Here is a 26,107-nt window from a genome sequence, read left to right on the forward strand (position 1 = left end):
CCCCTTATCTACCATCTTGGTCCTGTAAGTTTATTAGACTCAGAGACCTATCTTTATACTACCAGAGATCCAGCCCAAAGAGGTAATTGGTACATGATGGCCTAAATGAATAAAGAGAACTCAGGATTGGCAAGCTGTAGCTGCCAGTCAAATCAAGCTCAGCATCCAATTTATATGGCATAGGAGACACAGTTTCAAAATGTATTTTAAGTGGTTAGGAAAAAAAAAAGATAGTATCAGTTACTAAGAGTTTTTTTTTTTTTTGTTTTGTTTTGTTTTGTTTTTTGTTTTTTGTTTTTTTTGGTCTGCTTTGGCATTTGGGGGTCGCTACAGCTCATTCTGTTTTCCAGCTGTTTACCTCCCAGCTCTTGGTAGTCGGCTCGCTGAAGAAATTGTCGATCATGTTTAGTTCTTCCTTCTCCACCACCACAAAGCCTTGCTCCTTGGCATCCTTCCCGTAGACATCAGGAGACCATTGAACAAAAAAGGTGTACAAGTGATCCACCCTGGAAAACATGTCCATGATACACGTTAACACAAACTCCACGTTCCTGGCAGGCATCAGTTGTGCCCTAAGTACCTGCAACAACCTTTTTCCTGCTTGGCAAATTGTTTCACTGAGTAGGAAATTCCCCACTGTCAAGGTTACCTTAGTGAGTAGCTTCCAAACTCAGAAAAATAGGAACCCACAAACAATGCAAAGGCCCACAGGCACCAACCACTATTGAAACTGCCTCAATCTGAAAGGGAGATCAAGAGATGGGACAGAAAACGGAAAACCCCAGTGAAATGTTACACCAAATGTTTTTTTTTTTCTTCACTGCACTGACTTTCACTTATTGGATACACAGTAACTGACAGAAAAACACAAAAACAAAAACGTTGACTTGAGGCTTTAGCTAGACACAAAGGCAAACTATAGTCCAAAAAGCTCTCTATAGAGCAAGATACATAACAGTTTTAATAACACCTCTCTGACAACTGGAACTCGTAGTTTTCGGGAACAACACTTATTTACAGTTGGAGACTTAGTGTTTACAGCACAGGCATGTTCTTTGTTTGTGGTTTCTCTGATTTCTTTCTTTCTTACTTGCTTGCTTTGCTTTTCTTTACTTTTTTATTTTATTTTTTTATTTTTGAGACAGGGTTTCCCTGGGTAGTCTTGACTATCCTGGGCTCACTTTGTAGACCAGGCTGGCCTCAAACTCATAGAGATCTGCCTGCCTCTGCCTCTGCTGGGATTACAGGTGTGCACCACCACTGGCTCTGATTTCTTACACACATTTAGGGCAAAATTTTCTGAATCATCTCTCTGGCTATGCTTAAAAAAAATTGCTAGTGCTCAGCAGAAGATGGGGCATCTCAGTTCCACAGCCTGCAGGATCCAATCTGCATGGACCAGTCCCAAACTCTAGGTTCCCTATCTACAACCATGACAGCAAGGGAAGGGGCAACAGGGAGGATCTCGTGGTTCTTAAAAATCTCTTGCAATTACGAAACGATTGCAATCTGAGGCACCTGCAAGAAAGTTGATGTAGGTTGCTTTTTAAGAAGCTTGTATCAAAATACTTCCACAAAACTGATAGGAGTAAAATAAATAAAATCCCTACCCCAGTTCTAATCAAACTGCTTTAGACTTACACCTGCCTATCTGCTCTTGTCCACATGTCTGCTCAGGCAAAATAAAGTCTTCTTTGTAATGGTAGCCAAGACATAACTGCAGTATGTGTAATGTTACATAATAACAGAGTTACTGTATTACTAACTCTTTGTGCCAGTCTTTAATGACTACACTGCATATAAATTAATGAGCCATGCCCAGTCCACATTTCTATATCACCAGGATGTTCGCTTATAGGTTTCTTTCATTTTATAAATAATGTGGTTAAGGAAAAAAAAAAAAAAGATTTCCCATTCTGTATGCTCCCACATTGTCTGAATGATGGTGTCCTTTGCTATACAGAAGCTTTTCAGTTTCATGAGGTCCCACTTATTGTTGATCTTAGTGACTGTGCTATCAATGTTTTGTTAAAAAAAAAAAAGGCTTTTCCTTTGCCAATGAGTTCAGGGCTACTCCACACTTTCTCTTTTATCAGGTTCAGTGTATCTGGTTTTATGTTGAGGTCTTTGATCCATATGGAGTTGAGTTTTGTGTAGCGTTATAAATATGGCTCATTTAGCATGCCATCCAATTTGATCAGCACCATTTGTTGATAACGCTGTTTTGTTTTGTTTTTTTCCCCAGTAAGTATTTCTCCTTTGTAAAAAAAAAATCAGATGTCCACATGTATTTATGTCTGGGCCTTCAGTTCAATTTCATTCACCAATGTATCTTTTTGTGGCAATACCACGTTGTTTTTAATTACTATAACTCTGTAGTACAATTTGAGATCAGGGACGGTGATATCTCCAGCAATTCCTTTATCATTCACAGTGTTTTAGTTATCTATTTTTTTTTTGGGGGGGCGTGTTGTTTTTGTGTGTGTTTTCATATAAAATTTTAAGGTGTCCACTCATTCAAGCTCTGTGAAGCATTGTATTGGAATTTTGATGGGGATTGTAGTGAATCTATAGATTGCTTTCAGTAGTGAGCATTTTTATGATATTAATCCTACCTATCCATATATTTGGGATCTATTTCTACCATCTGATATCCTCTTCAATTTCTTTCTTCAGTGCTGAACTGCTTTTATAATACAAGTCTTTCCCTTGTTTGGTTAAAGTTACTCCAAGATATTTTACTTTATTTGAGGCTATTATGAAAGTTGGTTTTTTCCTGATTTCTTTCTTAGTCCCTTTGTAATTTGTATATAGGAAAGCTATTGATCACTGTGAGTTAATTTTGTAACTAGTTAATTTTCTGAAAGTGCTTGTTAGCTATACGAGTTTCCTGGTGGAATTTCTAGGGTCATTTATGTCTACCACCACATCATTTTCAAATAAAGATACTTTCACTTCTTATTTTCCTGTTTGTATCCTCTTAATCTCCATTAGTTATGTTATTGCTCTACTTAAGACCGAAAGTTCTCTATTGAAGGGAGAGAGTGGAAAACCTTGTTCCTGATTTTAGTGGAAATGCTTTAACTTTCTCTCCACTTAAGTTGATGTTGGCCCCCAGCTTATTGTAGACTGCATTTATTATGCTCAGGTGTATCCCTGTATCCCTAATCCTTTCAAGATTTATTTTTTTTTATAAAAGCTTGTTGGATTTTGTCAAAGCCCTTCTGTATCTAATGAGATGATCATGTGATTTTGTCTTTCAGTTTGTGGAGGAGTACATTTATCCATTTATGTATGTTGAAGCATCCCTGCACCTCTGGGATGAACCCTACGTGATCATGGTGTATTACCTTTCTGAAGTGTTTTTGGATTACATTGTTAGTATTTTATTGCGATTTCTTTGTGTGTGTGTGTGTTCATAACAGAAATTGATCTGTAATTCTTTGTTGTTGTTGTGTCTTTATGTGGTTTGAGCATCAGGGTAACTGTGGCCTCACAAAAAGAACTTCTGTTCCTTCTGTTTCTATTTTGTGGAACCTGAGTGTTGGCATTATCTCTTCTTTGAAAGTCTGGTAGAATTCTGTAGAAAAACCATCTGGCCATGGGCTTTTTTGGTTGGTAGACTTTTAATTACTCCTTCTATTTCACTAGGGGTTATAGATCTGTTTAACTTGTTTATCTGATCTTGATTTATCTTTAGTAGGTGGTATGTATTGAGAAAATTATATATTTCTTTTAGATTTTCCAATTTGTTAGAGTATAGGTTTTTAAAATATGTCCATATGATTCTCTGGATTTCCTCAGTGTCTGTTGCAATGTCCTCCTTTTGCCTCTTATATTCTTAATTGGGACCCTCTCCTTCCTGCTTTTTGGTAATTTGTCTAAGGGTTTGTCAATATTATTTTCTCGAAAAACCAATTCTTTGTTTAATTCTTTGGTTTCTTTTATTGTTTTTGTTTGCTTGTTTCAATTTTATTCATTTCAGCCCTGTGTTTGATCATTTCTTGCAATCTACTCCTTTTGGGTGTTATTTCTTCCTCTTGTTCCAGATCTTTCAATTGTAGGGTTTTTTTTTTAAATGTAGACTTATAGTGTTATTAAGTTGTCTCTTAGAACTATGCTCATATAACTCATAAGTTTAGGTGTGTTGTGTTTTTATTTTCATTCAATTCTAGAAAGTTTTTAACTTTTGTAATTTTTGTCTTAACCCACTTTTTGTTCAGAAATGAGTTCAGGCTCCACAGGTTTGTAAAGTTTCTATTGTTGATATCCAGCTTTACTCCATGATGGTCAGATAGTATACAGGGTGTTATTTCAATTTGCTTGTATCTTTTGATACTTGCTTTGTGTCTGAGTAAATGATCAATTTGGGAGAAAACTTCCACGAGGTACTGACAAGAAGGTAAATGTTTTGTGTGTTTGGGTGAAATGTTTTATAAATATCTGTTAAGTCCATTTGGCTTATTATATCAGTTAGCTCCACCACTTTTCTGTTTTTTGTTTGTTTGTTTGTTTGCTTGTTTTCGTCTGGCTGGCTTGTCTATTGGCAAAAGTGGGTACTGAAGTCTCCCACATCAGTTTAAGGCATTTACGTGATTTAAGCTATAGCAGTGTTTCTTTTATGAATTTGGGTGCCCTGTGTTTGGTGCATAGATGTTAAGCATTACAATGCCCTCTTGGTGGACTTTTCCTTTCATGAGTATGCGCTTCCCTGTATGTCCTGATTAGTGTTAATTTGAAGTCTATCTTGTCAGATATAAAACTGGCCACAACAGCTTGCTTCCTGGGCCCATTTGTTTGGAATTTCTACCTTTGATATTCAGGTGTGTTTCTTGGATTCAGCAGAAGAATAGATCCTATTTTCACATCCATTCTGTTAGTTTTTGTCTTTTTTGGTGTGTGTGTGTGTGTGTGTGTGTGTGTGTGTCCCTTTTTTGACCTTCTGGTCTCAATTATGTACTCCTTGTGTTTTCTTGGGAGTTGTTAACCTCTTTAAGATTACAGTTTTCCTTCTAGGGCCTCCCGTGGGGCTGGATTTGTAGACAGATATTGCTTAAATTTGGTTTTATCATAGAACCTCTTATTTTCTTCATCTATTGGGATTGAAAGTTTGGCTGAGTGTAGTAATCAGGGTGACACCTGTGGTCCCCTGCAGTCTGTAGAGCAGCTGTGTAGGCCTGCCTGTCTTTCAGAGTCAAAGTCTGCCTTTCTTTGTCACTTGGCCATTTTTTTTCTTGCAGCTTTTAATACTTTCTTTATTCTGTATATTTAATATTTTGATTATTATGTGCCAAGGGAAATTCTTTCTGGTCCAGTCTGTTTGGTATTCTGTATGCTTCTTGTACCTTCAGAGGCATCTTGTCCTTTAGGTTAGGGAAATTTTCTTCTACGATTTTGTTGAAAGTATTTTGTGTGTGTGTGTGTGTGTGTGTGTGTGTGTGTGTGTGTGTGTGTTTAATCTGAGTTTCTTCTCCATCTTCTATTCCTAATATTCTGAGATTTGGTCTTCTCATCACATACCAGATTTCCTGAATGCTTTGTACCAGGAGTTTTTTAGATTTAATATCTTCTTTGGCTAAGGAATCCATTTCTTCTATCTTGTCTTTAATGCCTGAGCTTCTCTCTTCCATCTCTTGTATTGTGAAGTGAGGCTTGCCTCTGAGCTTCCTGCTTGAGTTCCTAATTTTTTTATTTTCAGATTTCCTACTGTTTCAGTTTTCTTTATTGATTCTATTTCCAGTTTTACATCTTGAACTGTTCTATTCATTTCCTTCCACTGTTTGTGTTTCATTTTCATACGTTCCTTTAAGGGATCTATTCATTTCTTCTTGGAGGACCTCTGACATATAAAGGCTATTTTAAGTTCTTTGTCTTGTGCTTCAGCTATGTTGCAGTTCTCAGGGTCCACTATAGTAGGGTTGCTGTGCTCTACCAGAGACATTGTAGTGAGTGTTATTGCTTGTAGTTTTTATGCTGGTGTCTAGGTCTGTGAGTTTGGAAAGACTGTAATTCTAGATTTTGACAACTGGTCTTGTCTTCATCAGGGAAATGTCCATTCCTTCATTTCTGTTGCCCTGTCTGGTCCTTAAGAGAGTATGTTGCCTGGTTGGAAATTCTTCTGGGATGCTGCTAGGTGTGGTCATTGGTGGTTCTCAGTAAAATATATGTATAGGTCTTGGCGGTTGATACTTAGGGATGTAGATGAGGTCCTCTCAGAGAAAAGCAGGGTGTTCCACCAGAACCTTCTCAGTCCCCTGGGAAAAGGGCAGAGAGTGGGGAGAAGCCACAGAAAGTCGTCTGCTAGACAGCCAGTGATGAGAATGGGAACTTGGCAATGAAGGGAAGGAGGGAGGGAGCGAAGATCTAAAGTTTGCCTACCTGATTTGCGGACCTACTCCCGCCTCTGGTAGGTAGGAGAGGCTGGCAGCCTCCGAGGGAATGTCTGCTAGAGGTGGAGGCTGGAAGGAAGTTCGGAGGGGAGGATCTGGGCGATCCACTAGAGATGGGAGAAGGGGTGGAGGGGCCAGCAGCAGGTGGTCTGCCACAGAGCCGAGAATAAAACCAGGAAAATGAATTTGGAGGAGTGGTGGACGAGGGAAAGATTTACAGTTAGCTCAGCTGTTCCCCTGGCTGGGAGTGGCCAGCTGGTTCTCCAGGAATGTGTGCTAGAGTTGGAAGCTTGGATAAAGGGGTGTCTGGCAGGGGTGGGGGGCTGGAGGGAAAGATCTGTACAGTACAGTGGAGGATGGGGCAGAGAGGAAGGGGAGGTTGCAACAGGTGGTCTGGTGAGGATGTGGATTAAGGGGAACATCTCCCCACTGTTGGCAGGACTGCAACCTTTGACAGCCGTTATGGAAATCAGTGTGGCTGTTCCTCAGGAAGATAGGAATTGATCTACCTCAATATACAACGATATCAATCTTGGACATATACACTACCAGAGACACTCGCTCAACCATGCTCTTTGCTGTTCTAGTCATAATAGCCAGAAACTGGAAACAACCTAGATGTCCCTCAACAGATGAATGGATACTGAAAATGTTACACATTTATACAGTGGAATATTACACAGGCACTAAAAATGACATCATGGAATTCACAGGTAAATGGATGGAACTGGAAAAAGAAAAATCATCCTGGGTAAAGTAACCCAGACCCAGAAAGATAAATATGGTATGTATTCGCCTATATATGGATATTAGCTGTTAAGTCAATAATAACCAAGTTACAAATCTGTAGAACCACAGAGGTTAGGTTATAGAGTAAGGAGCTGGGATGATGGGAACAGACAGAACTCCCCTGGAAAGGGAACAAGAGTAGTTATAGATGGATAGTGGGGGACTATAACAGGAGGAACAAATAGGGAGGGGAAAGAGGGGAATGAGGAGGGAATACAGGGCCAGACAATTAAAATTAAGGACTATTTGAGGAGTAGTATGGAAACCAAATACAGTAGAACCTTCCTTAAATACATACAAGTATGAAGGGGATCTAAAAGAAATTACCAAATAATGAAATATCTCTTTTCACCATATGAGGCTTCCAGTTCTAGGATTTGATTACATCTAATTGAGCTTTTGGCCAAAGGGAATCCCAAACAACCCAGGCTGTTGCCAAGAATATAGGTAGTTTTCCAAAAACTGACAGCGAAGCCCCGTTGCTGAAGACCATACTCACACAACAAACTGAACTTGGAGAAGTCGAGCTGGTGACTACACAGAGCCTTTGCTCCTATATGCTAGTGTCTTTGGTACAGGAAGGTACTCTGCATGCTAAGGAGAAACGTAAAACACCAACTAGGACACAAATCATTGGATCAACAATAGTGTCCTGCCTGCAAGACATGTTAGTGCAACAGTGACACAAAGCTTAAGGAAGTGACCAATCAATATGTGATTTGTCTGCAGCCCCACTCTGTGAGTTGGAACCCATACCTTTCACCACTTGAGTGACCAAGAACATGAGAATAAACAGCCCAGGGGCCTAGGACAGAACCAAATACTTCTGTTCTAAATACAATAAAGTAATAAAGAAATACATAGCAATAAAATGACTCCTAATGACATTCTGCTGTATCCATAATTAGTGCCTTACTCAGCCTTCATCAGAGAAGCTTTCTCCTGCCTCAGGTGGCAACAAATGCAGAGACCCACGCCAGATGTTGTCTAGAGAATGAGAAACCTTGGAACATTCTGTCCTAAACAGGGTGTCTCCATCAAATCCCTCCCCTCAGGGCTCAGGGAACCTGCAGGAGTGGAGACAGAAACACACAGAAACACACACACACACACACACACATTCTCTTCTTTTACGTACAGGTCCTTTGCATATATTTAGTTTAGTGTTTTTATGGCAGCCTTTAATGTGCAAATGAGTGGGTCTCTGAGTCTGAATATGCTTTTGTGCCTTTTCTTGTGCTCTTTTCCTTGTTTGTTTTTTCCTATTCCAATATTTTTGCATATTATATTATATTATATTATATCATATCATATTATAATCTACTAGAATCCTGTTTGTTTTCAAATGAGAGACAGAGAAAGTGGGGTGGATCTAAATAGGAGGGGAGATAGGGAGGAGCTAGGAGGAGCAGAGGAAAGGGAAAAATGCAATCAGGATGTATTATGTGAGAAAAAAAGTCTAATTTCAATAAAATTAATTTCCTTATTAATCTCACAAATAAAGATTATTATGAGTGCCTAATAATCTTTTCTTTCTATTAAAGATTTATTTATTTTTATTAAAGGATTAATTACAATCCTTTCTTTTTATTATTCTCTATTTCATCATCCCATAAGAGTATACCAACAGCTTCCTCATTCTTCCTTTTATAGCTACCCAGAACTTTGCCAGGTGGACCTACATGGTTTATACAGCCATTCAATATAGTTGGACATGTGAGTTGTTTCCCAGATATGCTGTCACAGATATTGCTATGAGCAATCCACCTTGTATGAGTGTCACTTCACACGTGTACAGATAAAGCTTCTCTTTTTATTCCCATGAACTCTCTGCCATGCAGGCACTATGCAGGCCCAACCCTGATTTGCCTCCAGGAACAAACAGGCTTGGATGTATTGACGGCAGTGTGGCTGCAGACTAGGGCTTCACTGTCAAAGAAACAATCTGGCATAATTATAATCACACAAACATTAATTCTGGGAAACTCCGTTGCCCTGTGTAGGGATTATATTACGGTTGTCCCCTACTAGCTATTCACTCGGAAAACATGAAATTAATCACTACCCCAGAGAGGATCGATAAAAACTGGAGTTACAGACTATTGTGAGCTGCCATGTGAGTGCTGGGAATTGAGCCTGGGTCCTTTGGAAGAGTAGCCAGTGCTCTTACATGCTGAGCCATTTCTCCAGATACTCACTCTAACTTTCATAAAAGAGACATTTGTTAAACAGTACATGTTCATATTAGGGAAAAGAAAGTCAAATGTGGGCAGCACAAATGGCTTCCTGATTGCTTGTGGCTGGTTTCTGTGTGAAAAGATAAAAGTGGCTTTAACACTTGGGATAGCTATAGCCTGCCAGGCCTCAGTGTTACTAGTGGCTGCTCTGTCACTCACAGCTGCTGGCCTGTCGCACATACCTAGGCCCTGATGTTTTCCTGTTGGACATAAAAAATTACAGAGACCATCAATCAGATGAGGACACTCTGGGCAAAGACAGAAAACCATTCCAGTGCTGTGTGAACTATAAGGAGCATGAATTGTCTAGGCACAAAGTGGCCACACCCATGCTGCTTCTATCAGTAACGTGACTTGTGTCCAGTCTTCCCTTGCTTCCAGGTGAGATTTCCTCAGACGCCTAATCATGGCAGTGGTTGTCTCCCAAGGATGTCCTGCCTAGAGCAAAGCACTGCTTTCTTTAAGCCATCACCTCATGCAAATCTAAAACCCCTAGATGCTCCCTAACTCTTCCCCTCCCCTCCATAGACTTCTAGCGCTGGGTATCAAACTCTGTGACTGGTGACGCAAGTGTACAATTTCAGTATCAAAAAGCATTCAAAAGGGCAAGTCATGAGAACTCTCCCTGCGTCCCTCACAGGTAAAGGTGATGGCTTTACTCCTGTGTGCATTTTCAGTGTTTTGTAAGTAGGTGTGAATACAAATGCTCTCCGGGCAGGTGCTCTGCCACCGAGTCACACCCGCACTTACTGAGTCACCAGTTTCCCCCAGCGTGGACTGCTCCATCACAGAGCCTACCCAAGTCGTTAACCTTTGGCATGCTTCCGTGGCTCCCAGGGCACTGCACCTGAGACAGAGTTCCTGCACACTCATTGGCTGCATCGGTGACTCTGATGTTCTGGATTATCAGCTCTGGTTGGGATTGGGTATTGAACTCCACCAATTATCCTTATACTTAGGGGTTTGGGCTCTGAAGTCAGCCATCTGTATCATGTCCAGGATTGGTCTCCTGAGGTGACCACCAAGGTTCTTACTATTACATTGCAAATTCTCTGCTTCTTCCACATTGTTCCTGAACTACTTTGTAGTCTCTTTCCTAGCTAAGAACATAGACATTTTGATTATTTTTTTTGGAACCACAAGGCACGTCTTTCTCATAGGGAAGTCATCGTACAGGACGGATAGGTATTGAAGAAACACCCACTGTGACAAACGCTGGGACTGCGTTGGACTATGTTGCTTTGGAAAACGGCGAGGAAACCAAGAAGAGTGACAGCTTGGACTTAGTTCCGCATTCCTACTGAGACATTATGAGAAACGCAAGCTGTGAAAGTGTACGTCAATACAGAGTTTTAGGGAAGAACCGATCTTGACAACTCCTAGTCACTTCCCTTTCTGGTAACAAAGACCAACAAGCCCTGGATGAGCATCTCAGTGGTTCAGTTTAACTCTAGACGTAAGGAAGGAGGATAAGGTTGGCTTACCACTTCACGGTGAGAACGGAAGTGGAAGGTTGTCTGCTTGAGGGAGACAACTGGTTGCCACAACCCACTGGGAAGGTGTATCTGGGTAGAAGGCTAAAGAAAGGCAAGGTGATGAAGGTTCGGGGCACCTCTTAAGGGGAACCCAGTGCTTTAGAGTCTTTTGAAGTTCAGTCTTAATGGAGTTTGTCTGGTAGCATTCGATGGTCATAGAGAGGCAAGTTCAGAGAAAAGGGGTAGCATTCCCTTTCTCTACCTCATCACTCAGAGGGGAGACATCTGCAGGGGCCTCGGGGAGTACTCCACTCCTGCCCTGGGTATTTAAAGAGGCAAAGTTGTCATGATGCAATTGCTGAAATGTAGAGCAAGTTTCCTGCCACTGGAAGCTTGTTAAGCATGTTAACAAACATGCTAAGGAAACAGGTTGCATGTATATACGTGTGTCTCTTGGGAGCTGTAACAAATGGAGGTGGGAGAGTGAAAATGAGGACATGACTGATGCAAAGTATGGATGAGGAGGATTTTACTGTAGACACGGTGGAGATAACAGCCAGAGGCATCTGGAAGGGTCCAGGATGAACTAGGCCATGAGAGGAAAGAGATGGGGGCGGGGAGAGAGCAAGAAAGAGAAAGGGGTGTCAAGAGAGGCCAAGAAAAATGCTTGTATAGGAACGAGGAGGTGGGGGTTGGGAAGTGAAGGCCCCTGGATGCAGGGGTTTAGAGTAATGGGCAGGTTGAGATGTGCTGGGAGGAGACATAAGTACTGAGTGAGCCTAGAGGTCAGTTAGCTTTAGTATGCTAATACCACCAGTTAGCCATTTGTCCCAGGTGTCTTTGGGATCTGTCAGTGGGGTGCTCAGTTTTGATATCAAGTATTCTTGTCTACCAGTGCCATTCTTTCTAGAAGTCTACTCAGCCAGGGTTGCAATCTGGGAGGCTCAGGCCAAGAGGCTTTTTTTTTTTTTTTTTTTTCCTATCTCAGCCCAGGGTGGCCAAAAACTCAGTGAATGACCAATGAAACGTTCTGGGTTTGCCTCTGTTCAGAGCCTCTGTATTCTAAAGTAGCCAGTTGAGGGTCTGGAGCAGCAAGGGTCAGCGTCATGCTCTGAGTGAGTCCTGCGCTTGTGCTTTCAATGGCGGGGTCCTCTCTAGAGAACGGGGGGAAGCTCAGAGTCACAGAGGCGTTAGTAATCAATAGAGAGGCAGCTTCGTGTTCTAACCAACGCTGAGGGAAGGGCAAAGGATTCCTATAGGAAGATAACCTACGAGTTATTCTTTCTATAAGGAAGGCTGTGGCTGCCTGCCTCAAGGACGTTACACTGTTAAAATCACCCTGCAAGTCAAGAATTGCCCAATTTAAAGATAAGGAAGCAGAAGTTACGAGCAGTGAAAAATGTGCCCAAAGAATCCTTCCCTAGACATGTTCCAGCCAGCTCAGGCTGACTGCCTTTTAAAGACTCCTGTAGCTAGGTCTACTTTTCATTTCCATAGAACGAGGTCACACATCACAATTCCTTCCCTAGTTTGAGGCTGTTAACAAAGCTTGTGTAAATATGAGCAGTGTCCTTGTTGGCCCTCAGGGCCCCTGATTTCCAATTCATATTTCTGTTCCTAAAATTCTGTTCCCTAGATAGGCACACAGCACAGTAATTCAGGGCCAGGCCTCACCAGTTAACACGTGTACTGAATTCAGGGAACCGGCATGGCCCTGGTTCTGCCTCAAGAGCTATAGAAGTTCTCCCTTGCCTGGGAAGCCACCGGGGAAAATGAGATGGCAAACTGCACAAAGTACATTCTCATGGGAAATGCTCACCTCTTTTCTCTCAGCCACCCCGGATACACGCACACCCTTACTTCCTTCAACATCAGCTGCCCACATACTATTAAATCACCCTCGTTTTCCTACGTAGACAGGGACATCATTTGAGGACTCTGAGGAAAGAGTTAAAGGAATGAAGAATTTAAAAACCTCTCCACAAGAGAAAAATTTAAATAGATTTGGAATCAATTTACTGAAGTTCAAAGGTCCTTGGAGACCAAATGGAAGAAATATGTTTCCTATCCCATCGCTCTTTCCAAGGCTTTGTGCTTAATTCCCTTCCTTTGTTTATATTATGTGAACTGTTTGGGGGACAGAGAGGGATATGACTGAGTTGCAGTTGCCTTCAGTTTATTTAGCTGAATTCTTGGACTGGTTCTTTATAATGGGGTTTTCCTAGCTGTTACTTTCCGGAACTCAACAGACCTCATGAAATAAAGCTCAGGGCCTCAGATTCCCCAACTTGTCGCTCTGGATTCCAATTGCCCACTGCTTCGTTCCAACTAGAGTCATTCATCTTCTACATTCATGACTCCTCTTCTGCCTCAAATTCCCCCAGCTACTTGGTTCCTCCGGGATTCACACGGTTCTAAGCCAATCTGGTCACCGCCACCTTTGTTCTGACCCTGTGTGCCTGGGATCCCACCGGGGCCCACACAGACAGGCTCTGTTTTTTAACTTTGCCCATTGGGGACCTGCTCTTTGGGCTTGGTTGCTTATGCATAATGGACCCTTCCTTCATGCACCCGACAATCACGGATCATGTGGAACCCTTTCTGTTCCTCACAGTGCTGTTAGTCCCCTCTGCTGCCTCCCACTCATGGCCTCCTAACCTGTGCCCTCCTTAAAGATTTTCTATCTCAGCCTTTTCTAGGACTGCCAAATACTCAGTGAATGATCAATGAAACGTTCTGGGTTTGCCTATGTTCAGAGCCGTGTATTCTGAAGTAGCCAGTTGAGGGTCTGAAGCAGCAAGGGTCAGAGTCATACTCTGAGTGAGTTCTGTGCTTGTGCTTTCAATAGTGGGGTGCTATTATTCACTGCGTGAACAAGAGATCCCCCTGCAACTTCCCACAGGAACCTAGCTCTCCCCATTTCTTCTTCTGCCTGTTGTCACCCTTCGTTCCGCTCGGTACCAGGCCTGCTCCTTGCCAGTTTTTGCCATTCTGTCCCCCTATACTCTCCCACTCTGTCTGTCCTTCTGTGTCCTTCATGTTGATCCTTAACCCTGTACACATTTCTCTACCCTTAAGTTCCTTCCCATTCTTCATCTTGTTTTCAGAGTGTAGTATTTGGGCTAGCACATTCCTTTTCAATCCTGAATTCATCTGTTCTGATCTACTTTTTAGTATACACCATTGGTAATCAGTCTGCCTCACGTACTTCTGAAAGGAGGCAGAGCGTTAGGAAAATGCTGTTCCCTTTGTCACAGTTTAGTGAAATTGTTTTTTTTTTCAAGTCACTGACTATGCAAAACAACAGTATCTCAATCCTATGGCCCTGGCGGCCCTGACCTTAGAGGTTTGAGAGGCAAAGTGATTCACCTTGTGGTCTGGTCCCTGATGAATCAGCATCCTTGGGACATTATCCAGGACTTTTCTCAGAGCCAGCACCATTACCAGTAATTATGGCCACGATAGCTGCCAACTGGTTTTGAAGCAGTGTATTGTAATATGCGTAACAAGGAAGCAGAAAACTTGGTCACATATTGGATCTTGGGAAAAGCTAACCTTTTAAGAGGAAGTAGATCTGGTGCTGAAATGAGGTCAAGAAGAAAGGAAGGGTAGAGGCTGACTAAAATGCAAAGCCAATCACTTCACCTGGCTCCATAAACCTCTTCTAGCATCTTCCAGGAGGTTAAAGGATTAATTCAAGCTCTGTGTAGCTGTTTAAGGTCCTTGCTTTGTGCCACATTCTTAAATATGCTACTGGTTCAGACACAAGGTCCATGTTCATTTCTAATATAGGCTGATTCTATCATCTGTCTATCTAGCTATCTGTCTGTCTATCGGTTATCTATCTAGTTATCATCTATTATCTATCATCCACGTATTTATCATCTATCTGTTAACTATCATCTATCTATCTATCTATCTATCTATCTATCTATCTATCTATCTATCTATCTATCTATAATCTATCTATGGGCATGCTGGGAGGGACCAGAATCTATATATCACCCAGCTAACCTGGGCATGGGGCGCTCGGCTCCCAACGCTTTGGCGGTGGGGGTGTGTGGGCCCAAGCTGCAGCTTGTAATTTACAATAAAAAGAACCCCATATATTTACAGCAGAGTCTAGTTATTCCTGGTCTTTTGGAGTTCATGAACTGGGCAGAACAATGGCATTCTCTTATACCCATAGATCAGTGTCTTCCACAGCCATCATCAGAGATCCTTCTCCAGTAGATGATAACAAATACAGAGACCAATAGCTGGACAATGTACTAAGACTGAGAAACCTTGGGACACTCAGTCTTAAATGGGATGTCTCCACCAATGCATCCCCTCAGGCTTTAGGGAACTATGCAAAATAGGAGGAAGAAAGATTGTTAAGAGCCAGTAGGGATGGAAAACACCAAAGAAACAAGCTCTTATAAATGGAGCAGGACTGATGAACATATGAACTCAAAGAGTATAGCAGCATGCACAGGTCTAAACCAGATGGTTCCGTGTACTGAGAAGGTAAGTGGACACAGTCCCCATTCCTAACCCAGATGCTGTTTCCAAATCATAGGCAAAGGAAAAATTAATTTCCATCATGGAATCTCACTGGGTACATAAACCACACTTAAAGGTAGGCCCCATATCCAGCTGTAGATGGCCAACACAAAATGAACTAATTTATGTTATTGGAGGTTTTTTTTTCTTTAATTTTGATTTTTAATTAATTAATTGACTCACAATGCTTTGTCTTGGCAATTTTTATTTTTTACCATATAGATCTTTTGCTTATATATTATGGTTTCTGATTCTGCTTTTATGTGTTTCTTGTGCTTTTTCTTTCACTCTTCTCTTTTTCCGTTTTTTTTTATCCTATTCTGGTTTGTTTTTATCATTTTATATTTTATTATTATTATTACTTTAGATGTTTATATTCTAATGAGAGAAAAAGAAAGGATGCGGATTTGGGTAGATGCGGAAATGGGGAGGGGAAACTGTAATAAGTAGAGAGAATTTTGTAATTTTGGTTTCTTTAAGAAAACACAGAAATATTATGGGAATGTTTTTGTTTTAATCCCAGGTGTGGGGATGTAGGCTGCTTCACAGCAGGTGACTATGATTTACCTCCTGTTCTAGCAGAGGTGCAATTTTGTCAGTAGCAGATAGGGTCTGCAATTCTGTGACGTTTGGAATTCTGCGGACTTTTCAGAAGGTATATAAATTCTATGGCCCTGAACGGTAAGGTGGGTTGTTGGTTACTCTTTGGTTGCTGTTGTTTGAGGTTTGTTAAGTAGTTGTTCATAAAGAAGAAAAAACAACAGGAAGAAATCAGCTATCCTGATGGCTAAAGTCAAACTTGCCCCACGGAGCTAGATGCCCCTAATGAGAAGGAAGTAGTCTAACATTGCCCTCTTTCCTCTCTTTTTTTCTCTCATACATAGTGTTGAAAGGATGGAAAAGGGTGGAGAAGGATAGAAGAAAGAGAAACCCACAAAGTAGCAAAACCTAGGCTATAGTAATCAGAAAGGAATGGATGGGGAAAAACTTATATTTAATTAAAAAAAAATCTATCTTCCTCTGTGGAAAGCAAAGTTGTTCAGGTTTTACCTGGGTGCTACACAACTGGCTATCAGTCATTAAGATATGTATCACACCTTTGGAAGAAAATTCCTCCTAACACAGCACCAAGACACACCTAAGCCACAGGCTTAAAACGGGACCTTTGGGTTGAACAGGAACTCAACTGACAAGGGAGAAATCTTCACAGGAGCAGTGACTGGCAGGGCAGGCAGGGCATGCCCTCTGCTTACTGAATGGGTGAGTGACTGAGTCAGACTCCTGGGTATAAGCTTACAAGGATTACATCTTACCTTAAGGCTACTATTTTCTAAAGTGTGGCAGGGCGTCAAATACTAGATTTCCATTTAATATTTCAGGACTAGTTCATCAGAGGTAAGAATATTAGAAAATGAGACCACAGACAGAGCAAACTACTGCACTTGAAATCTGCTAATAAGTGTTTTTTGTCATACACAAAATGGAGAGAGAGGGGGACTGAAGGAGGCAGGAAAGGAGGGAGAAAATGGTTTCTATGAAAGACATGGAGATGCTCATTGTTGGCTGTGGTACACATTTCACAATGCATACAAATAAGATATAATTTAGACCCTGACAATATAAAACTTTTAATTGTTAACATTGCTTAAATCTAGTTGAAAAAATGTACTTCATTGTTGTGGCTCACCAATGAGATTAAGAAAGCTCTTTTAACAATTACTATGCAAAACAACAGCTGTGGTTATCAAATGGATAACTTAAAAGTAAATAAAACCCAGAGTTTACATCAACATCATTCTTGGAGGCCCTGGGCTGGCATCCTGTAGACTGCTTCAGTACCTAAGATCTGCTTTTGGGTCTGCTGGCTCTTTACATGAAACTGCAGTTAATGTTAAAAACAGGAAGATCTAGCACAAATAATCTGTACTACAGCAGGTCCACATGACCACACAGCTAAAGGCTATAGAAGTTGTCTCCAGGGGACTCAGTCCTTGGCCTGTGCCTTGGCCCAGTCCCTCAGGCATTTAGGCTGCAATGGAAAACCCCCTCATCTCGAGTATCAAGGACAACACAAGAAAACCTACAGAATCAGCTAACCTGGGCTTATAGGGGGCTCATGGAGACTGAACTGCCAACCGCACAGCACAGCATGCATAGGATGGACCTAGGCTCTATGCACATATGTAACAGTTGTGCAGCTGTGTCTTCACGTGGGACTATAGCATGCTCCTAAAGCAGGAGCATGGGCTGTCTCGGACTACTCTGCCTACCTTTGGATCCCTTTACCCTAAACTGGGCTTCCTTGTCTAGCCTCAACAGAAGATGCTTCTAGTCTTACTGCAACTTGATATGCCAAGGAGGGTTGATATACTTGGGGACCACTCCTTTTCTGAGGAGAAGGGGAGGAAAGGTAGATGGAGCCAGAAGCTGAAAGGGAGGGACTGGGGAGAGAGAAAAGAGGAGAAGGTACAATCAAGATGCAAAGTAAATAAATAACTTAATAAGTAAAAGAAAAAAGAAAGAAGACCCCCCTTCATCTGTAAGACCCCATAGGTTCTCTGAATCCTGAAATATTAAAACATATATGTGTATGTATGCAATTTAAAAAAAGGAAATCATGAAATTTGTAGGCAAATGGTGGGAGCTAGAAAAGAAATCCTGAGTGAGGTAGCCCAGAAGCAGAAAGACACACATGGTATATGATCACTTATAAGTGGATATTAAACCTACAGTATAGGATAAGCATACTAAAATCTGTATACCTAAAGAAACTAAGCAAGAAGGAGGACCCTGGATCAGATGATCAATCCTCACTCAGAAAGGCAAAGGGGACAGACATCAGAAGAGGGAGAAAACAGGAAACAGGACAGAAGCCTACCACAGAGGGCCTCTGAAAGACTACCCAGCAAGGTATCAAAGCAAATGCTGAGACTTTGGGCAGAGTGCAGGGAATCTAATGAAGGAAGGGGAAGATAGAAAGAGCTGGAGGGGACAGGAGCTACACAAGGAGAGCAACAGAACTAAAAATCAGGGCACAGGGGTCTTTTCTGAAACTGAAACTCCAAACAAGGACCATGCATGGAGATAACCTAGAACCTCTACACAGACATAGCCCATGGCAGCTCAGTCTCCAAGTGGGTCCCCTAAATGGGAACAGGGACTGTCTCTGACATGAACTTATTGGCTGGCTCTTTGATCACCTCCCCCTAATGGGGGAGCAGCCTTACCAGGGCACAGAGGAAGACAATGCGGCCAGTCCTGATGAGATCTGATAGACTAGGGTCAGAAGGAAGGGGAGGAGGGCATCCCTTTCACTGGACTTGGGGAAGGGCTTGGAAGAAGATGAGAGAGGGAGTGTGGGATTAGAAGAAGATGACGGAGAGGACTACAAATGGGATACAAATAAACTGTAATTCATTAAAAAATAAGTATCCAAATCAACAAAATCAGAACTGAAAAGGGGGACATAAGAATAGACACTGAGGAAATCCAAAAAAATCATTAGGTCTTACTTCAAAAGCCTATATGCCACAAAATTTGAAAATCAAAATAAAAGGACAATTTTCTAGATCAATTCCACTTACCAAAGCTGAATCATGAGCAGGTAAATGAATTAACTAGTCCTATATCACCTAAGGAAATAGAAGCTATCATCAAAAGTTTTCCGTCCAAAAATAGCTCAGGGCCAGATGATTTAGTGCAAAATTCTACCAGACCTTCAAAGAGAGTTAACACCAATACTCTTCAAACCATTCCATAAAACAGAAGCAGAAGGAACATTACCAAACACATTCTGTGAAGCCACTGTCACCTTGGTACCTAAACCTCACGAAGATCAATTGATGCAAAAATACTCAACAAAATATTCGCAAACCGAATCCAAGAACCCATCAAAGATATCATCCACTATGACCATGTAGGCTTCATCCCAGGTATACAGGGGTGGTTCAATATATGTAAATGTATTAATGTAATCCACCATACAAAAAAACTGAAAGAAAAAAAAAACACATAATAATCTCCTTAGATGCTAAAAAAGCATTTGGCAAAATCCACCACCCATTCATGTTTAAAGTCCTGGAGAGATTAGGGATAAAAGGCACATACCTAAATATAGTAAAGGCAATATACAGCAAGCCTATAGCTCACATCAAACTAAACAGAGAGAAACTTAAGCCAATCCCACTGAAATCAGGGACAAGGCAAGGCTGCCCACTCTCTTCATATCTCTTTAACATGGTTCTTGAAGTCTTTGCTAGAGCAATAAGACAAATAAAGGAGATCAAGGGGATTCAGTTGGAAAGGAAGAAGTCAAAGTATTACTATTTGTAGATGATATGATAGTATATATGAGGGAGGGACCCGAAAAATTCTACCAGAGAACTCCTGCAGCTGATAAACACCTTCAGCAAAGTGGATGGATATAAAATTAACTCAAAAAAAAAAAAATCAGAAGCCCTCCTGTATACAAAAGACAAATGGGCTGAGAAAGAAATTAGGGAAACAACACCCTTCACAGTAGCCACTAATAACATAAAGTACCTTGATGTAACTGTAACCAAGCAAGTTAAAGACTTATATGAAAAAACTTCTAGTCTCTGGAAAAAGAAATAGAAGAAGATGTCAGAAGATGGAAAGATCTCCCATACTCATGGATCGGCAGGATTAACATACTAAAAATGGTCATCTTACCAAAAGCAATGTACAGATTTAATGCAATTCACATCAAGTTACCAACAGAATTCTTTACATACCTTGAAAGAAAAATCCTCAACTTTATATGGAGTAACAAGAAACCCGGGATCACTACAAAAATCCTCTACAATAAAAGATCTTCTGGAGGTATCTCCATCCCTGATCTCAAGCTGTACTATAGAGTGACAGTAATAAAAACTGCATGGTACTGGCAAAGAAACAGGCTGGTGGATCAATGGAATTGAACAGAAGACCCAGAAATAAGCCCACACATTTATGGATACCTGATTTTTGACAAAGATGCCAAAACTATACAATGGAAAAAAGATAGCATCTTCAACAAATGGTGCTGGCCTGACTGGACATTTACATGTAGAAAATGCAAGTAGATCCATACTTATCACCCAGCACAAAACTGAAGTCCAAGTGGATCAAAGACCTCAACTTAAAAAAGGATACTAAAACTGTTAGAAGAAAAAATGGGGAAAAGCCTTGAACTCACTGGCACAGGAGAAAATTTCCAGAACAGAACACCAACAGCACAGGCTTTAAGGTCAACAATAGAAATAGGACTTCAGGATACTGAAAAGTTTCTGTAAAGCAAAGGACACTATTGTCAGAACAAAACAACAGCCTACAGATTGGGAAAGGATCTTCACCAACCCTATATCTGACAGAGGGCTAATATCTAGAATATATGAAGAACTCAAGAAGTTAAACAGCAAGAAATCAAGTAATCCAGTTAAAAAATGTAGTACAGAGCTAAACAGAGAATTCTCAATAGAGGAATATCGAATGGCAGAGAAACACTTAAAGAAATCCTTAACATGCTTACTCATCAGGAAAATGCAAATCAAAACAACCCTGAGATTTCACCTTACACCCATCATGATGGCTAAGATCAAGAACTCAAATGACAACACATGCTGGAGAGGATATGGAGAAAGGAGAACCCTCCTCGATTGCTGGTGGGAATGTAAAACTGTACAACCACTTTGGAAATCAATCTGGTACTTTCTCAGACAGTTAGGAATAGTGCTACCTCAAGATCCAGCTATACCACTCCTAGACATATATCCAAAAGATGCTCTAGTATTCAACAAAGACATTTGCTCCCTCATGTTTGTAGTAACAGCCAGAAGCTGGAAACAACCCAGATATACCTCAGTTGAGGAACAGATACAGAAATTGTGGTACATTTACACAATGGAATACTACTCAGCAATTAACAACAAGGAAATCATGAAATTTGCAGGCAAATGGTGGGAGCTAGAAAAGATCATCCTGAGTGAGGTATCCCAGAAGCAGAAAGACACACATGGTATATACTCACTTATAAGTGGATGTTAAACCTACAGTATAGGATAATCATATTAAAATCTGTACACCTAAAGAAGCTAAGGAAGAAGGAGAACCCTGGATAAGATGATCAAGCTTCTCTCAGAAAGGCAAAGGGGATAGACATCGGAAGAAGGTGAAAATAAGGAACAAGACAGGAGCCTACCACAGAGGGCCTCTGAAAGATTCTACCCAGCAGGGTAAAGCAGATGCTGAGACTCATAGCCAAACTTTGGGCAGAGTGCAGGGAATCTTATGAAAGAAGGTAGAGATAGACCTGGAAGGGTCTGGAGCTCCACAAGGAGAACAACAAAACAAGAAGATCTGGGCACAGTGGCCTTTTCTGAGACTGATACTCCAACCAAGGACCATTCATGGAGATAACTTAGAAGCCATGCTCAGATGTAGCCCATGGCAGCTCAGTCTCCAAATGGGCTCTCTAGTAAGGGGAACAGGGAATATCTCTGACATGAACTCAGTGGCTGGCTCTTTGATCACCTTCCCCTGATGGAGGAGCAGCCTTACCAGGCCACAGAGGAAGACTATGAAAGCCAGTCCTAATGAGACCTGATAGGCTAGGGTCAGAGGGAATGGGAGGAGGATCTCCCCTATCAGTGGACTGGGGAAGGGGCATGGGAAGAGATGAGGGAGAGGGAGAGGGTGGGATTGGGAGGGGACAAGGGAGGTGCTACAGCTGGGATACAAAGTGAAGAAATTGCAATAAATAAAAATTATATTTAAGAAAATAGATAGGTTTAAAATATTTTAAAATGCAGACAAAAAAAGAATAGTGAAATATTTACACGAATAAATAATAACCATGTGGTTATCCAGCATGTTTCCTTGCTGGGCTTAGCTTAGAAATGTTTTGATTTCCTTTCCTTTCTTTTCCAACAACATTCTCACCTTAAAACATCACAATAAGATCCCAGTACAGCACAGGCTTGGGGTGCATTAGCGTTAGAGGGCAGGGGGCCTGGTTCAATCCCCAGCACCAAAATAAATAATAAAATAAAGAAAGAGAATAAAGGGAAAAGAAAAGATTAACAATGATAAATCAGAGGATTTTCACTTGAAAACACACCTGGTTAGACCAAGCAGAAGCCACATTGTTCCAAAAAGTATTCTTTAGTGAATGTCCAACATTCATGAAATAGCACCAACACTCATTAGTGAATCCACTTTAGCCCTGATCTCACTGCAAGCAAAGTGGCCTTTGATCAGAAAATTTCCTATTAACTGTGGTTAAAGAGTGCACGGCAGAACACTGGATTGGCTTGCAACTGCTTTTCTTCATCCTTTGCTCTCCTAAGAACTGTGCTGCTGGGTACATTTTGCTTTGTCTTCTTTTTCTTCTTTAGAACTTGAGCATCTTCCTATTGTAAAATGAGTTGAATAGGAGAATTGGTTTCCTGTATGATTCTGTTTCTTGTTATAAAACCAAGGCAAAGCTCATTAAGTGGCTGCAGAAGGAATGTTCGTGGGAGAGAGAGGCAGTCTAGCAAGTAAAGGTGGTTTATATGCAATATGTGTGGTCTGTACAGTGCTAAGGCAGTATGTAGAGAAAAGGCACACGGGTAACTATACATTTGAGTTAGGTCTGTGAAATAGCTATAAAAAACAACTTTCTGTTTCTGTAAGTTTATAAATATTATGAGTCCAAGTATTTCAGTTATAAGGACAACTCAATAGGACCAAGGATTATAGGCTCAGCTATTCATACTAATACTAATACTGTGGAATAGGGACCACATAATAGGCACTGTGCTGTCTGTGGGATGCAAAGTCTTAAAGCAGAAGAATGAAAGAAGAAAAGGGCCGCAGGTGGTGGTGTTAAATGTTATGGATGCCTGTGGTGGTTTGGATAAGAATGGTCCCCGTATGTTCACCTATTTGAATGTCTGTTTCCCAGTTGGTGGACTGTTTAGGAAAAACAAGGAGTTGAGGCCTTGTTGGAGGGGGTATGACCTTGGAGGAGGTGTGACACTTGGGTGGAGGCTCTGGGGTTTTAAAAGCCCACAGTATTTCCAGTTAGCACTCTCTCTCTTTGCCCGGTGTCTGTGGATCCGATGTTAGCTCTCAGCTACTGCTCCTAAGCCATGCCTGCTGGCACGCTGCCTGCCATGATGGGTCATGGACTCAACCTCTAAAATGATAAGCCAGCCCCCAACTAAACACTTTCTTCTATAAGTCGCCTTCATTAAGGTGTCTCTTTATAGCAATAGAACAGCAACTAAGACAATGCCCAGTGCATTCTAGGATCAAGTCAAAGGCCAGATCCACAGAGGAAGAATATCCTCAGAACTCAGTGGCATCTCCAAACTGCCTGTTAGTCCAGTTGCAGGAGATGCAAGGCCTTCTTCTGTGGGAACCTCCACATATGTGGTGGGCCTACATATACTCAGGCTCACACGCATAAAATAAAACGAAAAACAAACAAACAAACAAAAAAAAACAGTGTTTACAGATGGTTCCAGGTAGTGGTGCATTTTTGTGATTCTAGCTGTCAGGAGGTAGAGGCAGGGGGATCAAAAGTTCAAAGCCAATCATTAGAATACAAATGGCAATACATGCTGGTGTGCTCCTGTGAAAAGGGAGGTATCATACTGTGTCGGTGGTAATAAACTAGTGCGGTCAGGAGGGTTCTCAAAATCCTAGAAATCCAGTCACACTATGCATGTGCATAAACCTTCCTCCCCCAAAGCCTTAGGACACTGGCACTGACACATCCATGTTCATTGCTACACAATTCACGTCAGCAAGGAAGAAGGAAGTAGAAACCCACCCAGAGGTCCACCAACAGATGAATAAAAAAGAGAAATACGGTGTGTACACACAATGGAATATTACCTACTTGTGAGAAAAGGTTAATTTTCAGGGAAATGGATGGAACTGCAAACAATTATATTGAGTGAGGTCACTCAGCTCCCACAATACAAACACTACATTATTTCTCATTTGTGTGTGCTGGCATACCAGCTTCAAGTAATTTTTTTTTTTTTTACGTATGTTTAACTTGGGAATGCACGAGGAAATTAGAAGCAGGCCCCTGACGGTGAGTGGATGCTTTTAGGGAAGAGGGGTAGTACAATACAAGTTAAAGTAGAGAAAAGACATACTGGGGGCAGAAGAATTTATGGAGCTAGTACAATCATGTAGACAGGGGAACAAGGAGCCAGGGGGAGGCTTAAGCAAGATGAAGGGTGCATGAAAAATCTGCTTGGGAACCTATGAGCTCAGGAGTCAAATAAACAATGTAAGAGGGGATAGTAAAACGCATGAGATACGGAAGACACTGGAGAGGTAGACATGGGGAGCTAAAGATTTAAGGACAGGGGTAATGGAAGGAGGGTGGGGACAGGTGTTACCAAAACAAAGAGGCTTTATGAAGCCCTATTAGTTTGTTGGGGATCTTTCTCTTCTCTCTCCCCTCTCTCCATATAGTTTGTTTCATACATATTTATATGTGTAACATATCTATCTACCTGTATGTAGCATGTATATATGTGTAACATATATACACATAAGTATATGAGCGTTTGAACAAAGGTTTGAACTTACACACACACACACACACACACACACACACGAGTTTGAATTGAGGTAACCCACATTAGTAACCCACAAAACCATTCCCAAAGACAGGGATTTTTAAATGACCATCCCAGTGCCAGATACCCTATGAGTTATTGGTCAGTAAGAACCCTCGTATGCTCAAACCAATACAGGCTACTGCCATTGCTCTTGACTGTCTATCACAATTAGACGGTGGATTAGTTACTGTGAGAAAACACTGACTGAACCAATGTGGGGAAGAAAGAGTTTGTTTTAGCTTACAAATCATAGTCTATCATTGAGAGAAGCCAGGGTAGGAGCTCAGTGTGAGAACTGAAGCAGAGACAATGGAATTCTATTTACTGGCTTGCTCCTCCTGGCTTATACAGTCGAGGCCCACCTGCCAAGACCTGGCACTGGCCACAGTGGGCTGGGTCCTCTACACCAATTGGAAATCAAGAAAATGCCCTACAGACATGCCCACAGGGACTGATAAAGGCAGTTCCTCAGTGAGAGCCCTTCTCCTCAGGTATGTCTAGCTTTGTGTCAAGTTGACAAAAATTAACTAAACAAGCAGTAAAATCCTTTGTTTACAATTTATAGAAAACAGTTTTGAACTGACTAGGAGGACTCTCTCAGTTGGCTGCCTTTTACAGGGCTGAAAGATGCAAGCTGTTGGCAGAAAAGTTTACCCATAGCTGAACCCTGAGTGCTCCAAAACAGACCAATTAGGCAAGAGGTGCAATAATGGCAAGACTGTTACAGGTTTAAACAACAACTTTCCTCATTAGATTTGAGGCCTGCTCCGTAGAAAATAACTCATACCTCATATTGTCAAGCCCATTGCTAGGGAATCCATAGGCCATAGGGGAGAATCTATTGTTATTCCCCTAAGTGGTCTTGTTGTCAAACTGCCTTTTAAATATTCATGTTCATACCCGTAGATTTGCATTATTTCCTTCCGTGGTCAGAGAAGCTTGGATCACCTCTGCCCTGCTCACTTACTCTCACTAGAAAAGCTTGCCCAGTTTCAGAGGTTTGAGAGTATCTGTATCTTCCTCCATCTGAAAATCAACTTTGCAGT

At 41.3% G+C, this 26,107-nt stretch overlaps 1 protein-coding gene across 5 annotated transcripts in view; it reads right to left on the bottom strand.

Annotated features, from left to right (window-relative positions):
• Positions 1 to 26,107, bottom strand: part of Ncoa7 (nuclear receptor coactivator 7) — a 137,520-nt gene that overhangs the window by 16,283 nt on the left and 95,130 nt on the right. For all 5 annotated transcript variants that reach the window (XM_060373689.1, XM_060373690.1, XM_021648930.2 and 2 more), the window contains one exon: positions 359 to 506. In XM_060373689.1, coding sequence (XP_060229672.1) covers positions 359 to 506 — 148 coding nt within the window. The remainder of the gene's footprint in view (positions 1 to 358; positions 507 to 26,107) is intronic.

The sequence above is a fragment of the Meriones unguiculatus genome, chromosome 20 (genome assembly GCF_030254825.1).
Source record: "Meriones unguiculatus strain TT.TT164.6M chromosome 20, Bangor_MerUng_6.1, whole genome shotgun sequence".
Classification (NCBI taxonomy): Eukaryota; Metazoa; Chordata; class Mammalia; order Rodentia; family Muridae; genus Meriones; species Meriones unguiculatus.